This window comes from Festucalex cinctus, chromosome 20, assembly GCF_051991245.1.
Source record: "Festucalex cinctus isolate MCC-2025b chromosome 20, RoL_Fcin_1.0, whole genome shotgun sequence".
In the NCBI taxonomy this organism is placed as follows: Eukaryota; Metazoa; Chordata; class Actinopteri; order Syngnathiformes; family Syngnathidae; genus Festucalex; species Festucalex cinctus.
In genome coordinates this window covers 13,909,352-13,927,133 of record NC_135430.1, presented here as the reverse complement: position 1 = coordinate 13,927,133, position 17,782 = coordinate 13,909,352, and the positions used below count along the sequence as shown (strand labels likewise).

The 17,782-nt window shown below is 37.5% G+C and overlaps 1 protein-coding gene across 2 annotated transcripts; it reads right to left on the bottom strand.

Annotated features, from left to right (window-relative positions):
* Positions 1 to 40: 40 nt before the first annotated feature.
* On the bottom strand, positions 41 to 15,354 carry plcd1a (phospholipase C, delta 1a). 2 transcript variants are annotated; one of them, XM_077509327.1, is made up of 15 exons: positions 13,147 to 13,539; positions 11,302 to 11,460; positions 7,886 to 8,114; positions 7,678 to 7,807; positions 7,348 to 7,576; positions 7,076 to 7,277; positions 5,806 to 5,950; positions 5,111 to 5,263; positions 4,816 to 4,962; positions 3,773 to 3,929; positions 3,584 to 3,700; positions 3,338 to 3,516; positions 2,090 to 2,225; positions 1,877 to 2,026; positions 41 to 785 (listed from the first exon to the last, which is right to left on the bottom strand). In XM_077509327.1, the coding sequence occupies exons 1-15, from the start codon at positions 13,244 to 13,246 to the stop codon at positions 694 to 696; spliced, it is 2,325 nt and encodes a 774-aa protein (XP_077365453.1). In that variant the 5' UTR covers positions 13,247 to 13,539; the 3' UTR covers positions 41 to 693. The 2 variants fall into 2 exon arrangements, with proteins under 2 accessions (XP_077365453.1, XP_077365454.1); XM_077509328.1 differs by lacking the exon at positions 13,147 to 13,539 and adding an exon at positions 15,026 to 15,354 and having other exon boundaries at positions 42 to 785.
* Between the last annotated feature and the right edge of the window lie 2,428 nt (positions 15,355 to 17,782).

Below are 17,782 nucleotides of genomic sequence, written 5' to 3'. Positions count from 1 at the left end.
CAGTGCCCCTGATGAATTCTTGATATTCCAGGGAGTTATGCAATGTATTTTTCCCCCACCATGATAAAGGATAATTAAGGCCTTCAATTGTTAAATATTGTGTCTCTATACAGGTATTGTGGGATGCCTCGATTAGCATTAGCTTCTCATGGGGTTTCATTTGTACCGTAGTTTATGAAGTGCTGCCTTTGTGAGTGAAAATGCTTCTACTGTCTTGAATGTAAAAATGACAGCACCTTGCTGACGGTTTTATTAATGAAATCGTGTAAAAGAACAGAGACTCATGCAATTGTTGGATTGTCAATAGTAAAATTTGCCATTCAGGTTTTAATATTTTTGATTATTTGACCTAAAAAATGTGGCCTGGTGTTAGATGACAATAAAAAGTCACATTATGTTTGCTCATACAGTCTTTGAATGGACAATCAGATCATCTGTTTAGATAAAAATGCATGAAACTCCATAAAAAAGCTTTAGTGTAGCTTGTCAGAAAGACCATCCATATAAATTAAATACTCTCATCCTCAATATTCTCCTCCCCAACCTGAGCTTATTTCCACCAGTGGGACAAATACATTCAAATACTTTTTTTCACTCGTTCATCTCGGCTGGGTTATTATTGCAGACGACGTTGCATTAAAAAAAACTAAAATACAATAACTGGTAGGAGCGACAAATATCGTTTCTTCTGCGTTATTCGGCGTCCAGGAGCATGATGTGCACGAAGAGGCCGGCCGACGAGATCACGTCGCCGTTCTTGTTCAGGATCGGAACGTGCCGATAACCTGGAAAAGAAGATACATCAATAAATGAATAACAGGAAGTTAAATTCATCATCATGTTACATCCAGTGATAACAGCAAATTTAAATTTGCTCTCCATTCAACCTTGTAACTTAAACGAGTTAAATGACACCCGGGAGGAAAAATGGCTAATTGGGCTCAATTCGGACGTTGACGTGAAAGTCTTTTTTTTTTTTCTCGCTGTTGTCTTGATGAAAAGATCAAACGAAATGTTTTTTTAAATGTGACGACTGAAGTATACTCAATTTTGTCAAATACTATCCAAATATAGACAAAAAATATTTTGATTGTTTTTATCCAAATAATTTTTTTTTTTTTTATGTTAACCAAAAAAAGGTTTTGTTTATGTGCACCCCAAAAAAATACACATGTATGTATTTAGTATTTTTTTTTAATCAGAAACACAAAGAAAACTTACTATTTTTTAATCAAATATAATTGTACTTTTTTTGTAACAATCACAAACTTTTTTTTTGCTACTTTTATCTGAAATGAAAAAAAAAGTTTTGGCTTTTTACCCAAGACAAAAATACAATTTTTTTTAATACAAAATATTTTCAAAACATCTAATAAAAACATTTTTTAAAATCCAAAACACAAATCATTTTTCGTAAACAAAACGAATAAAATGTACATTTTTTAATACAAAATATTTTCAAAACGCTAATAAAAATATATTTTAATTGAATATAATTTTTCTTTTTTGTAACAATCATAAACTTTTTTTTGCTACTTTTATCCAAAATGGGGGGGAAAAAAAAGTTGTGGTTTTTATCCAAAGCCAATTTCTATTTTTTTTAATACAGAATATTTTCAAAACACTAATAAAAATATTTTTTAAAATCCAAAACACTAATAATTTTTTGTAATCAAAACAAAATTTATATATATATTTTTAAATACAAAACATTTTCAAAACACTAATAAAAATATTTTTTTATAAACCAAAACACAAATATTTTTTTGTAATCAAAACGAACTTAAAAAAAAAAAAAAAGTAAACACAAGTTGTTTTTTTTGTTTTTAGATAAATAAAAAGTAAAAGTAAAGTGATGGTGCGGCATGCTCGTTACCGTTCTGCACGCAGGTGAGCGGCAGGCAGTACTGGCCAATCAGATCGTTGGCCGACGTGGCGTCATAATCCTCCACGACCAATCGCAAGATGGCCAGGTCGGGGACGAGGATGTCAAACTGGAAGCGCTCGTTCCACATGGGGTTGAACCCTACGCAAGGAAACGCAATAACATGTAACACAGGACGTTTCCGTGTGAGTGAGAACTGCTCACCGTTGTTGTCAATGTGATGCGTCTCCTTGCTGGCGTTGTCGGCCCGCACGCCGTATACTTCCACCCTTACCAGGGGGTCCACGATGGATTTCTGTTTCTCCACGTTGAGCTTTGGCAACTGCTGGGCCGAGATCACCTTCAAGGTATCCCATAATACAAACGTTACTATGGAAAATGGACTTTTTAATTGCTTGGATGCACTTTTTTCCCTGCTGCAAGTAGCAATTATCACTCTCCTAATATTACATTTTTTTTCATACATTTGTTATATATTTTTCTAAGATTCCCCCAAATGTATTTTTTTGCCCCAATATTATTATTTTTTTATTTGTTTTTTTTCCCCTCCTCATATCCCCCCCAAATTTTCATAAAATACTTTTTTTGTCATAACATTACAAAATGTTCATTGTAAAAAAAAATAAAAAAAAATTTGTGTGTATGTATGTATATATATATATATATATATACATATATATATTCAACATCTTTCATTTCTAATGTTAAAAATTATTGTAATATAATTTTAAATTTTTTCTAACACACTATCCCAATTAAAAAAAAATCTAGCTTCTATATTTTACTTTCCCCAATATTTTTCATATTTTTCATCACAAAATGTTTTTTCTAATAATACAAAATACATTTTTAAACATTTATTACCACCATATATTTTTCTACCTCAATTCTTTTTTCATAAAATTAACTTCTCCCTTATATAATTTTTTTTCATAAAAAACATTTTTCTCTTCCAAATATTTCTTGTCAACATTTTCTTTATCACCACCTATTACCTTATTACTAAAAATGTTTTTGTATTAAAAAAAATAATAATCTAAAATTAACAATCTCCCAATATAAAAAAAAAAAATGCAGTACGTATTGTAATTTTATTTATTTATTTATTTGTGTAATTAATGGCACTTTTTTAATGTGTGGCAGTGTTCGTAAATATAGTAATAATATAATGCCTATATCTTCCAAATTTAATAAGGTACTTTTATTTTTGTCTAGACATTAAAATTTTTTGTTATAAAAAATATTATTTTTTTCCAAATTGTAGGAAATAAAATAAACGAGAAAAATCAATTTCCTACAAAATTAAAAACTATTCAGGAAAAATATGAGAAAACACATTTTGTTACTTTTTTAATATTACGTAGAAAAAAAAAACGTGAATTTTTATGATAAGAAGCTAAATGTTGGGATTATTTTTTGTTCATTTTTTTTTTTTCCCTTCAACAGCCTCACCATGACATGTAGGGTTTTCTTCCTCAACCAGGGTCCATACGAAAGGGCATTGGAGTCAAACTGAGAGGTGGCGTCTCTTTGGAATTCGGGCTTGAGGATGTAGCCGCACTTGCCGTTGGGTAGGAAGCGACCCTGGTTGATGTGCATCTCCTTGCTGGGCGTCTGGAAGTTGAGTGCCACTGCCACCACAAAGGTCACGTTACTTTTTGTTGGAATTGCGAGCAGGGGCACGTGAAGCTTGTTTACCTATTTGGCAACCGGCATTCCACATGGGCACCGGGTTGTAGTTGGACGAGTCGGTTCTGGAACCGGCCGGGTAAGTCCGGCTCAGCTTGTCTATGTTGTGGAGCATGAAGGCTGTGGCTGCAAGGTCAAATTCAACAAAATGTGACATAGGATATTTTTTTTATCGTTTGCGTTTGTGTTTGAACTTACATGAGTTCTCAGCCAGATTGAAGGCTTTGCTCTCCTTGAAGGAGGACATCTCGTAAAAGTCCAGCTTGTCCCTGGCATGTTCAAAACCGTTGAAGTGGACGCTCTTGCAGTAGACAACCACGTCTGACAGCTCCCTGGCCAGGGTCATCTTTGATTTCTGAGGGGAAATGTATGAGAAGTTAAATGCTTAGAAAATGCATGAGAAATTAAATGAATGAGACATAAAAGTACAACTTTTCTCTTTTACTATTACAAAATGTTCCCTGCAAAAAAAAAAAAAAAACGTCCTGACTTTTTTCCCCCTCCAAAACAACTAACTTATTTATTAAAATGATAATAAATACAAATATTCTCGTAATATTAACAAACATTTTCGGGTAAAATAGCTTTTTTTATATTACTTGTTTAATTAGGACTTATTTCGACCAAAACATTTCACCATAAAATTATAACTTATAATAAAATAAATAAAATTAATTAAAATAAAATTATAAAATTATAACTTTTTTCTCATACAATATTTTATATTGCCAATATGTCTTGCAAAATTCTGATTTTTTTTCCTAATATATTTTTTTTGTCTCCTGACATTACAAAGTATGACTCTTTCTCCTTATATTAAGAAACATATTTAAAAAAAATATATATATATTTTTTTTCTGTCTCATGATAATATTTATCTGGAAATTACTATCTTTCAAATATAACAAAAAATTCCTCGTAAAATTCACTCTTTTTTTTTTTTTAATCTTAATATTAAATTTTTTTTCCTCCTATAACTTTTCATGGGGAAATATTTTTTTCTGCAGTCTCTCTAGTTTTTTCCCCTCTCATCAGATTACATTTTTTCTTCCTATTATTCTATTTTTGTTGTTGTTGTGATATAACTTTTTTCCTCACAATATTAAAAATTTTCTCATAAAATTCAACTTTTGAATTGTTTTTAAGTTTACCCCCCCAATCCTTATTCAGTAATCAGGCTCCATGTGGCAAGGCAAATGTTATCATATTTTCTGTGAATGGCTTCTGATGACTTGACACACCTTTTGGGGAGGTTTTTGTCCGTGCTCTTGCTCCGCCGCCTCATCCTCCTCGGACACTGTACCCTCCGAAATTGTGACATTGTTGTTGAACGCGGCCTCCAATTTGTTCAGGCGCTTTCCCTTGATCAGGAACTTGCCCTTGAGCTCCTGTGGAAGACAATAGCTTGTCGGAAACTAGCCTCGGAGTTCTCAAAGTAGGTTACTCAACCGTATCTTTGGACTAATTTAAAAGCACTGATAAGATTGTGTGTTGTCATGAAGTGTCTCAAATAGGCAAAAGACCACACATGCGAACCTCAGGCGAGGGGAAGTTGGTGGGCATAAAGTCACCGAGGGGCTTGGAGACCAAGGCGTCCCCCAGGATGGAGATGATGTAATGGGCCATGAGTTTCTGCTGGTCAACGCTGCAGTGATTCTCCAAGGACAAGATGACCGGGTAGTCCGACGTCTGGGTGAAGAAGTGGATGCTACGTTAGCATGCTAGCAAAACAAACCGGCGATGCTGCAATTCACAATGAGGTAAGAAGACAGCTTTAATTAAAATTATTCGAAATAGTATGTCCTGTATAAATAATAAATGGCCCGATTTCAAATGAATTCCTAGCAATGAAGTTCAAAATAAGTATTCTGTGTTTAAGTAAATAAACGCCCCTAGCCACACTTCAAGTACATTCCAGTCCGACTGCAGTTGACCACATGCTGCTTCACTTCATATACACACCAAGTGACCTGCTGTTGAGTCAATAAATGCCCTGCATTCAACTAAATAAAATGCTTCACCTCAAATAAAGCCCCCATTACTATGCAGTTGAGTAACTAAACAACCTTGCTTCATATGAAATAAGAGCCTAGTAATCACTCTGGGGTTGCATAAATAAACACCCCCAGCTTTCGTAAAACTAGGAATTGAGTAAATAAATGCCATGCAGTACAGTGAATAACTTCAAATATGACCCTAGCTGCACTGCAAATAAAATGTATGTATGGCACCCTGAAGGCGTAGTCTTTGATGGCCTTGATTGCATCCCTGAAGAAGATTTTCGAGGTGAGCGTGTATCCGTGGTAGATGACGGGTTCGCCGTTGGCGCCGTCCCAAATGTCCAGCTCCACGCAGCGGCAATTCTTCATCAAAGCTCTGAATACAAAAGAAACATTACTTCCAAGTTCCAACTAGACCAAGTGCAATTTCTGGAGAAATTGCGTGGGAATGCTGAAAGCTGAATGCTAAGATTTGAATGCATGTGGAATGCTTATGAAGTAATTTGAGAGATAAATTATGAAATTATAATCTCCTGGTTACTGGACAATGCGCTTTACCAACTGCGCCGCCGAGCAGTATCAGACACCTGGTAATGATGATAAGTTATATGTATGGAAGTGGGCGTGGAAAATTAAACGTGTGTCCCATTGAAAATGAATGGGGAAAAGTTGATATTAAATGTTAAATTGTGCAAATACTGTAAGTAATGTGGAATCAGACGATGTATACCCCGGAAGGCATGAATTTTTGAAGCTAGTTGAAATTTGAACAATGTAAATTGGAAGTATTATGTGGGAGTTGTTAGGCGGTAAAAAATATTTTGGAGAATAAAAATCACAATAACACATGGAGGGAATGTTTCAACATTCCCACAATAAAACTAAGTTCAAGTAAACACCAAGTAGTTTGTATTTAAGTAAATGAACACTTCCAGCCTTATTTTAAATAAATGCCCTGTGCTCTGCAGTGCAGTACCTAAATGAAATCAGACTCATTGTAATTACATGCCTCATGTTCTGCAGTTGAGTAAATAAATGCTCCCGGCCTTACTTCAACTAAATGACAAGTGATCTGTAGTTCAGAAACTAAATGCCTCCAGCCCAATTTAAGTAAACCCCAAGTACTCTGCAGTTGAACATCTCAAATCAACAAGTACTCTTTGCAGTTTTGTAAATAAATGCCCTTCAGATGAGTAAATAAATGCTCTCGTCTCATTTACAATAAGCCCCAATTTAGGTCACTAAATTACCCTTAGGTCAAATAAACATCAAGTACTTTGCAATTGCGTAAATAAATGCCTTGTTTTTCAGTAAATAAATTCTTCCAGCCTTACTTCAAATAAACACACATACTCTGCAGTTGAGAAACTAAATAAACACTTGGCCTTGCATTCAATAAATGCCCTGGCGTTACGTCAAATAAATGTTTCTAATGTTGGGTAAATGAAAGCTGAATACTTTCTACAAATAGTAAAATCTGTCCTATTTTTTTTTTTTTTACCTGATGTAGCCTTCAGTGCTGCTAGGTCCTTTGAGCTGGTCATGGGTGAGATACGTGTTATGCGAGGAAGAAATGTAGTAATGGTTGAGAGGCTGCGTCATGTCCTGGTAGACGTTCTTGTAGGCCAGGTTGAAGATTTCGCAGTCTTCGTGTTGGAGGTACATCTGGAAGCCGTCTTTGGTCATGTGATTATTCTGTTTGGCTGAAAGGACACAGAAAATAAGGACGCCAAAAACGTTTGCGTTCAATTCTCCCGATGTAAAACAACCAACCCGTTTCGTCCATCTCGTATTTTTCAATCAGTCTGAGAGCGTCCGACACGGTCGCGTTCTCCCGCTGTTCGTTCAGCAGGAAGTTGAGCAGGTCCCGAACGCTCAGCTGAGCATCCGTTTGAGCGTAGTTCCCGTAGATGACGTCGATCTCCTCGCGTTGCGTCAGCAGCTCGTAGAACGTCTTGATCTCCATGTCTTCGAGGTAGCCCGAGTTGGACTCGTCACATTTCTGACAGGCAATTGGGATTAGCGAAATGCTCTCTGCTAGCCTTAAACACTATCAAGTTGGTAGGAGTTGACATGTTTGCCGATGTCGGAAGCAGTACTCACCTTAAAAATTTCTTCAGCGTACGTGTCGTCAACCTCGATGTTGACGTGTCGCAGGAAGCGCTTGAGCTCCTTCAGGTTCATTTTGTTGTCGGCATTTTTGTCCGCTTTGCGCATGCAGTCGATAATCCAGCTGGCGATCGGATGCAAGGATTTCATTTCCACTTTAAAACTCTAATTTAAGATCTGGGTCCATTTTTGTCAAGGATACTGCTCGCTCTTCTGTTGCCGGCTGAGGTTGCGCATGTTGTTGATGACCTTCTCAAAGCTTTTCACCCACTGATTGGCCTCTTCTTGATCGCTCGCCATCAGGTCCAGGACTTTCTTGCGGCCCTTGAACACGATGGAGAAGCAGCGTTCGTCCTCGCTCGGGTCGGTGTGCTTGTTGAGCCCCTCCGACTGGCGGCCGTTGCGTACTGAGTCGATATCGTCGACTGAGACTGTGTGGAGAGAGTCAGAAGCTTGTCAAAAGATGGTGGTGAATTTTTTTTTTTTTAACTCAAGAGAATTCAGCTTTCAAACCATGAGTCGCCCAAACAGAAACTAGACAATGAACTTGCTCCCTGATTGGTTCAGATGTTGTCAAAGTGGTTTTGCCCTAAAATTTAAAGACAAGTACTGTCCAATTAGACCGGACTGTCCTAAAAGTGATTAGCAACTCTATGAAAAAGCAGTGGGCAAAAGAAGTACGAGGCTAGCGACTGTCATGGTTAGCAAAACATGCTTCCTAGCTGACTCAAGCAAGCTTTACCTCACCTACACACTGAACAACTTAGTAATTAAATTTTGACAAATAGAAGTGAAATGAAAATGAATCTACCAAGAATGGTTACACAAATATGTTTGTTTTATCATGACAGACAGTGCATGACAAGCTGCTTGTCGATGAAAACAGCTAACGTCTAAAAATAACCAGTTGCCGATGGTGTTGCATGCTAAGCTGCCAAGTAGAAACGAAAATAAGCCTCATGTCTGACTGAACCATGGAGTTAACTTCCTTCCTCAAATGGGACTATATCTTCCGTGAGTCCAGTGCGGTGTGCCAGAAACTGGTTGTCTAGTCGATCAACAGGAAGCAGGTTTTTTTTTTTTGTATGTAATTTCACTGGTGTGACCATCTCCTTAAAAGTAATTTATTTAAAAACAAATAAACACACAAACAAAAGCAGAGTATCTAACAATGAATTTAATTCAAATGGGGTCCAACAGTTTATACTATTAAGAGTTCTCAATTTTTTTTTGCATTAATTTTGCATTTTTGACCCTAAAATATATTAGTTAAAATACTTTTTTTTATTTTAACAAATGTATCTAATCAAACAATCTGTTCATTGATTGACTAAAATAATATAATAAAAAATATTAGTAAAATAAATACATTTGACATACATTTAGTTTAAGTAATCGGTAAATTGATTATAATGAAATTAATTATATGAAAATAAACTTTTTAATATAAATCGTGAATATCATGTAATATTTGTTATAATACATGTAGATTTTCTTTCCTCTTAAAATTATTAAATATAAAATTAATAATAATAATAATAATAAACATTTATTTATGGATTTTTGCTTTTCACTTTTTACACTTGATGTATTTTATCTATTTTCATAAAATAATAAATTAATTAATACAAATGAGAATTGCTTGTTTTATTAGTCAAATTATTATTGCATTAATTTAGCATTTATTTCCCCTGATAAATTGTTTAATTTAAAAGCATTTATAGATTTATTTAAGAATTTGAAAATTTAATTGATCTCATTCAGTAATTGATTATTTTTAAATAAAACAATATTAGTAAAGCAATTTTTTTTTTATTTGTTAATTGATTGACCATAAATAATACAGTATGAGCATTTTCTTAGATTATTTATTCAGAATTAATAAAAAAAAAAAAAGTGAGGATGAATTATTATTATTATTATTATTATTATTATTATTAAATAAAATGAGCACATTTTCAGCTATTTTCTTTACCTTAAGTACAAATGACAAGACTGTTTATCCTTTAAATCCAATGTGGCCCTTGAGCACAAAAGATTGCTCGACCGTGCTTTACAGTGTCTTATTTGCTCTGTTGCCATGTAAACGCCATCTTTCCTCATTGAATATTCCACAAGGGCTTACATAACAATAGCGGTTACATCCACCAATGTGTACTCAGTAAACAATTACGCCCCAACACTTGAACTTATACAGCAGCCCCTCGAGATGTCCACTTGTGGTCAAGCCGAGCATTAAAATTCTCGCTCATTCCAGAGGGAGATTTGATTACCCGCCCAATCTGCTGCCCTCATTTGAACCGCTCAAACGTGGACAACAACAAGAGTCGACAATATCAGGGATAAAAGACATTTTGTTCCATCCGCAAGAGGCTCTGCAGACTCTCACATGGAGCAGATTAATGTACGGAGGGATACGCATGATGTCACCCGGCAAGCTGTTGGCGTCTCAACAGAAACTACCGCCTCTTGCGTCGAAAGCACTGTTCTCAAACTTTTCGTCGTGGGGTTTAAACGAAACTCCTCAGCTCACTTCAAACCAGATTCTTGGCAACAAGCTGCTACAAGATGGTGCCCAAGCAAAAATTACCCCTTGAAAAGCAATAAAGGTGTTGCTTTAGCACCACCTTGTGGCACCTTGGTTCTATGTTGGAGTGAGTTGAGTATCTTTTATAGTGCTCTGCCACCAATTTGTGATACTTAAATGTCGTAAATGTGCTGAAAAAATGCCCGCAATATCCACAAAAAGTGGAAAAATAGTGCAATATTTTGTTAGACTATCACAAATTAAATTTCAAATTCAAACACTTATTTTGTTTCAGTGGGCCACAAAAAATAAAAAAATGATGTGACAGGCCTTGAGTTTGACGCATGTGTTCTAATGAAAGTCTTTGTTCTCTGGAGAATCCATGCGGAGGCAAGTGGAAAAGGTCAGACTTGAAGTGGGGGGCAACAGCGAGGTGGTAGGGATGGAGGGTGCGCTGTCACCCACCCAAAAAGCCGGGCCGTGTATTCTGTTCTCAGCTGACTGCGCACACATTTGAGAAGCTTGAAGGGGAGCGTTTGTGCAACGCTTGGGAATTTAGACGGAAAAAAATCTTCATCTGGAGGCGGGGAAATATGCAAGGGAAAGTCAGCGGTAAAATATTTCCCCTGTGCCACGTGACACAGAACCACACTCAAAACAAACACAACACATGCTGTCGCTAGCAAGGATAGAACCCCCTGTTTTCCCTGCTTGTAAAAGATAGTGTGAACAATAAATAAGTAATATTTTTTTGCCATTTGTCCATGTTAGTGGCGGAATACAACATGAAATGAGAGGACAAAGTCATAGGTAGTAACAATTCAATACATACAGTATATCGCAGATTTTTTGCCCTGCTACGCTAGTTTGCTATGATAGCATTAAGCTAGTAGATTTTGGTTAGACAAAATTATATGACTAGGTTGACCAAATTAATATTTAAATGTACAATTTTTTTATTCTGTTTTGCTGTGTGTCAGTTTTCCAATTAACTTTAACTGGGAATGAAACAAACACTTTACCTCAGTCAGAATGCAACATAGTCTCTAATCTATGCTAACACAGTGCGTTTTTACGAGCGCAGTACTCACACGTCTGCTTGCGCTTGAAGACCTTGTTGCTCTCGTGCCACACGGTCTTGCAGTCCTCCTGCAACCTGTAGAAGCGATTTTTCTGCCAAGAGCGGGACCGAATCTTGGTCAGTACGCCGCCGACGAGCAGGAAGTTTAGATCCGGGTCGCCATCCAGACCTAAGGAAAAGGGTTAACAATGATCTTGTGAGCATTTTCTTTTCAACTTTTTTTCTGTAGCACTTCTTGCTTGTCCTCATTCGGGTCAGAGAAAACTGCCGACGATATCCCAGCTGACTTTGGGCAAGAGTCGATGACCTTAACTGAGATTCAAATCCAGTACTACAGAACTGTGAGACAGACGTGGTACCCATGAGGCCCACCGACTGTGACAGCAAAATCTGGTGTCGATTTTTTTTTAAGGGGTTTAATTTTGGTTGAATTATATGGTGGTTAACTTCACTTAGTTAAAGCCAAATCGACATTGCAATGTGGTACAATACAAACACAATTACCGGTTGAATGCTTTAACGTGGTTTTAACCTGGACCTCAACTGACTGTCAACATGACCCGGACATACTACAGAATTATGCGGTGGAGGTAGAGGTGAATCATTTCTTGGGTAAAAAAAAAAAAAAAAAAAAAAAAAAAAAAAAAAAAAAAAAAAAAAAGCCTCAATTTAGTTCTGCATTCATCACTATAAGCTTTTAATGTGGAATTAGAGATGAGTAGTGGCTTACGATTAAGCGCTGATCTCGGAAATGAGTAGATGAGATTAAAATTAGTCTAAAAATGCAAGAATTGTCCTCAATCAGGCTGTTCCAAGACTGCAGGAAACAGGCGTCAGGGTAGTAGGCAGGCATACATTGCTGACATTTTGTCCCCCCACCCCGATTTACTCGGTTTTTGGCGCTCAACATAACAGCTGCTGCATGCATGGTGGAGGAAATCAAACAAAGACGTGCAACCTCAATTTTGCGTTGACCACAAAAAAGAGAGTTGCATGCATGCCTTTCTACTCGCGTGTGATTCATTGTCATGTTAACATTCATAGCTCATAAGAATCATGAGTTGGTTTTTTTCGCAGAAAGACACCGGATGAGGAATCATGCACTTTCAATATAACAATGTAGAAGCCTTGATTTTTATTTCCACATTTTTTAGACTTTTACTCCACTTTGAGGCGTTCAAAACAAATCCTTGAGTTTTTTTTTTTTTTTTTTTTTTTTTTTTAAATAGTTGAGGCAGCTTTTCCAGAGGAACTAGGAAAATGTGATTAGTATGCTCTCTGAAAGATGTTCAGTCACATGTAGTGATGCATTACAGCCTCTAAATCGCAATGGTTCACAATTTCAGCATTATTGGTTAACTGTTTAGAGTTTTTATTACTTTATTGCGCTTTAATTACAACACGAATAACTTCTTTTTGTACTCGCAAGACAGTTAATACTTAAAATCTTTTCTGGAGAGCTGGTGACGTTGACAGTTTGACCCTGAATTAATTGACTTTCAGACTGTTTGCCATGTTTTGATTTTGAAATGAATGAATCCCCCAGATGTGTACAGTAATTAGATTACTAACCGTGTGTGCCTTTGCAAAAAATAAAAAATAGTGCAGTTGAAGCGGTCTTTTGTAAACTCGAATAAAGAATTCATTGCTCCAGGCAATGTGGAAGACGCCTTTAAGAAACCTTGGTCAAACTAAACTGCTTCCACCCCCGGCGCCCCCTACTTCCAAAAAAAGTTACTTAGACGTCTTTACTGAATTATCTGACTGTAAAGTCATGAATTGCAAACATGGTTGCACCTCTTCTGGGACTGGGAGGAAAGTGTTGTGGTGGTCCGGGGTCGTGGGGGTCACTCACCGATCCGTTTCCCGTTCTCGTGGGCTACTTTCCTCACGCGCTCCTGCCGAGCCAGCTCCTCCGACGGACTCCTTTTCGCCCTTTCTTTCCAGCAAGACATCGCGCAAGAAAATCTATTTTAAGGCTCCGACAAGGAGATTTAAAAAAACGGATTCTCGGACAGCGGGGAAGGAAAAGAGCAAAGAGCAAGTAAAGAGTTGCACGTACGAGCGATCCAGTCACTGGGCGGGTCCGAATTCTCGTCTTATTGCCGCTATTTTGGTGCAGCAACAAAAAAGTAATAAAAACTTGAACTTCTCATAATCTAAGTCCATCTTTGGAATCCGTTTGTTTATATACAGTACACGCGCCAGCAAGATTGTGTCTTGTGTCAACTCCGTACAAGAGCGTAAACAAAAGTGTCACGTGACTTAAGGGCAGAGATTCACTTGCGATGACGACGGAAAAAGTTGACGTTCTTTCTTCTCATTTTTTAGTCGTGACCCGGACATGTTTTGGGTGATTTATTTAAATTAAGTAAATAAAGAGGGTGGGGAGGGATACAAATGGTTTGATAAGCAATTATTTTTCGTATATATTAATTGTGTTGTAATAGTAATTGTTAATATATATTTACTAAACTTATTTTTGGATTTTAAATATAATAATAATAGTACATGTTTATTATTACCATGTCCACGACACTTTCAATCTTGCATATCCCCAGAAGGGCACAATAATCGTCACAATGACAAAATAATAATAATAATAATAATAATAATAATAATAATAATAATACCAGACCTTAAATTACATACACTTCTGTTATATAAATACAGTATTCACTATTTAAAGTAAACATGTATAGAGAAAATTATTACATTCAACATTTTTATTTTTGTGAAAATAGAACAATTTAAATATGTAACTATTACATAAGACTGTCAAAAGACTTTTTTTTTTTTTTTTCTCTCTCTCTCTCTCTCCAAATCTCACATGCCCTGGGGGCGCACCACTGTTTGGGAATCCCCATATCAGAGAACAAAAATATCTGTGATGATTCAACTCAGGTGGTGGTTGTGTTTTTGCATAGCTTTTGAGCAAGCTCCTCCTAATACCTGTATCTGTTTGAGGACAACATACAGAGAAGTGCTTATATTTAAGCGTTGGTGGAGAAAAAAACATTTGATCGTGAAAAATTAAGCTATTCTTGCCACTCTTAAACATTGTGGGCGTGTCCACTATATTGTGAAACCACAATCCATTCAACTATCACGTCAATCAAAACTACTATTCCTGGAAAAATGAAAGCTAGTTCATCAAGCATATTTTTTATGCCTACACATAACTGCGTGTTTGACCCGCAAAAATACAATATACCCCACTGGATTGTCACAAAGCTTTTCCATGCTGCTACAATGAGGCACTCTAGTGCAGCCACACCAGATGGTACACCAATCTCTGGACTGTCCGAGGGGAAGATGCATTTTGATTTTGAGTCATTCACTTTTAGCCACACCCAAAAACATCAGGCAAACAGAAATAATGAGAAACAGTACAACATAATCTTCAGTCTTTGCACATGTTTTAGCAATTAGAACATGTGCTGAATATTTAGAAAAAAATCTTTTAATTCAGGGTCTTAAATTTTGTGCAATCCATTGGATGGTCCTAAAAACAAATGTGAGGAAGTGCTTGAATAAGAGATGTACTTTAATCCCTCCCTATAGAACCCATTTATTTAAGCTAATGTAATACACTCCCATAACTTTCAAAGATCTAAGTTGGCCCACGAGACTCAAATTGGTAACCCTGCTCTACGGTTGCTGTGTGTGTATATACATGAAATGTTAGATTAGAACTGGAACCGGGCTGTAAATGCATGCGTCATCCTACTCACTGTCTCTCCTGGCAGTGCCGTTGGCCTCCATTCCGCCTTGACTCCGAGTGCGCTGGGGGCCGAAAGTCCACTTCTCCGTCCTCCTCCTCCCTGATCCGTAAAACTCGTCTAAGTTAATCGGCTGGAAGTTCACTTTTCCTCCTATCTCGCCTCAAGTCTCTCCACTCTCAGGCGCAGTGCGCAGCTGCCAACAGCCCCGTCCGCTCTATATGGGCCGGGTTGAGCCCACACCCACTACTGCCATGCCGGTCTGACAAGTACTTTCATGCATGCATGCAGGAAGGGGAGCTCCCTGGAATTCGACTCATTCCAACATTGTATGTGTTCACTGTGCACTGCCAGGCTTGTCGTAAGGCTTTCAGGGACCTTGTATGCGCAGTGTGATTTGAGATTTTTCCTATATTCATGTTTTCTTTGAAGTCTTTGCTAATTTGTGGGATTGCGCAACATGGAACCTTTTTGTAAAGGGAGGGGCATGGGCTATTATCGAAAATTCAGACAATGGCTGGTTAATGAGGCGCATGGTGTACTACACGCACCACATCTGCACTCGTCTTGACAGTCTTGGGTGTCGGTGAAGTGCTGCTTTCATGAGTGAAAATACGCTTACTGTTAGTCGCGGGTTCGCCTTGTAGTGATCAGTGCCCCTCACCTCCAAAAATAACAGGCTAATTTAAGCAAAACTTGAAGAAGAAAAACGTGGCTGAAGTATGCTATAATTTTTGATCACCTGGAAATGATTTTAAATAGTGAAAAAAATGGCATAGTAAGACTTCAAAATACAGGCATGTATTGGCGCCGATCTAATTTAAAATGGTTAAGACACAAGCCAACCTTTGTGTTCTGTGTGTAGAGTTGACAGGTCGAAAAGGTGTGGCTTGAAGCATCTTCCGCCTCAACCAACACAGCCACAATGATCAAGAATAAGCTCGAGTACTACTGTTAAGGGAGTAGCACATAGTAACATGTCTGTCGTGTCCTCACATGAGGTTTTAACCCCTCATTAGACTCGCCGACAGGGCAAAATCTTCATTCCGTAACATGGCTTTCATCATGTTAGGGTTGAGCGTTGAGGGTCAACATCTCAATAAGAGTTGCACTTAAAACTTAACAGCCTGTTTGTAGAGATTTTAGGGCAGGTGGGCATTGTATAACATTCCACTTCTTAAAAAAAAAAAAAAAAAAAAAAAATCATTGGTTGCTTTGGGTCATTGTCCATCTGCGCTGTGGAACGCTGCCCAATGAGTTGTGAAGCATTTGGCAAAATATGAGCAGATATTACTGCCCGAAAACTTCAGAATTCATCTGGCTGTTTTTGCGAGCAGTAACAGCATCAATAAATACAAAGGAACCAGTCCAATTGGCAGCCATACATACATGACCACATGGCCATGAAACAGATGAGCAGTTATTTGTCTCTGAGGCACATATACTGTACAGGCTATCCCTGCACGGTGTAAATACCCGCAAATTAAAGCGATCACATCTTCTTCATTTCATTACAAAGCAATCATGGTGGTGTTTACAGCCTAAATGATGAGAATTGTATTGATTTGCCAATATTTACGGACGAGGTCGCAGTTTGGGAATCCCCGGATCAGAGCGCAGAAATATCTGACATGATTCAATCAGACGCTCGCTATGAAACTAGCTCCCACTGTAATGGCCGCGTTTGATATGAACTGCACGTCAATAGTCGACACACCAGGCCTCTTGTGCCTGATTAGATCGTTACATTATAAAGACCCAGACACATGCCTCTTTGTGCGCCTTTATTATTAGTCAGATGGCGGCCTGCTGTCTGATCGAGTCTCTCGCCGGCTGCCAGGCTTGTGAAAACAAGCTAAAAGCGACAAAGTGGGCGCAAACAAAAGAGTCCCTCTCGAGTGTTTTGCTGTAGTTGACTACCTCTGCAATTTGCGAGAGCCACTCGTAGGTTCACGGCAAACAAATCGAACGCCACACCTCGAATAACAGTCCAAGCAGGTTTGATTGCGGTGTGGTGTTGTAGACGGGTTGACAGCTGCAGGCGATAAAGTGACCTCAACTTGACACTGATTTGCGCTAGTTGCACCTTTCATCACTTGTGTATTGACTACCGGGTAACTAAATTTGGGCGAGAGGTGGGGTGCGCCTTAGATTGATCATTGTCAAAGACTTGGCAGGATTGTGAGATGCTAACCTAACCACAAAGTCCAATGTTAAGCCCTTATTACAAAGGTAATTTTCTTTATGTCCCTAAACCCTCCTGTTGTCCTAAAAAATTCCAACACATTTAGGTGGAGGGGGTCAAAAGAGATTAGGGAGGGTTAAGATTCATACTGTATTGAGGAATTTTTTATTTTTTTTAAAGACAAAACACTATTGATAGGTTAACACATTATTTTCTCCAGACTTGCACCAACATGGTACTTCCTCTGCTATAATAATAATAATAATAATAATAATAATAAACATACTGTCAAACCCTGAAAGGGCATATGAGCAAACCACTCATACTCAGCTCCTCCACACATTTTCTTATTTATTCACTTTGTATATTTATATTTGCATGACAGCTTTGTAAGATGTTGTTAGTTAGTTGGTATGAACATGCAACGTTTTGTGTGTAGTCCACATATAGTGATATGCTGCCCCCTTTTGGCAGAAAAGCAGTGCTGTTCAAATATACAATGTCTAGTCAATCTGTATTATTGTTAACAAACCAAAACTTGCGATATGAATTAAAATGATTCACAGATCAATTTCAGACATTTC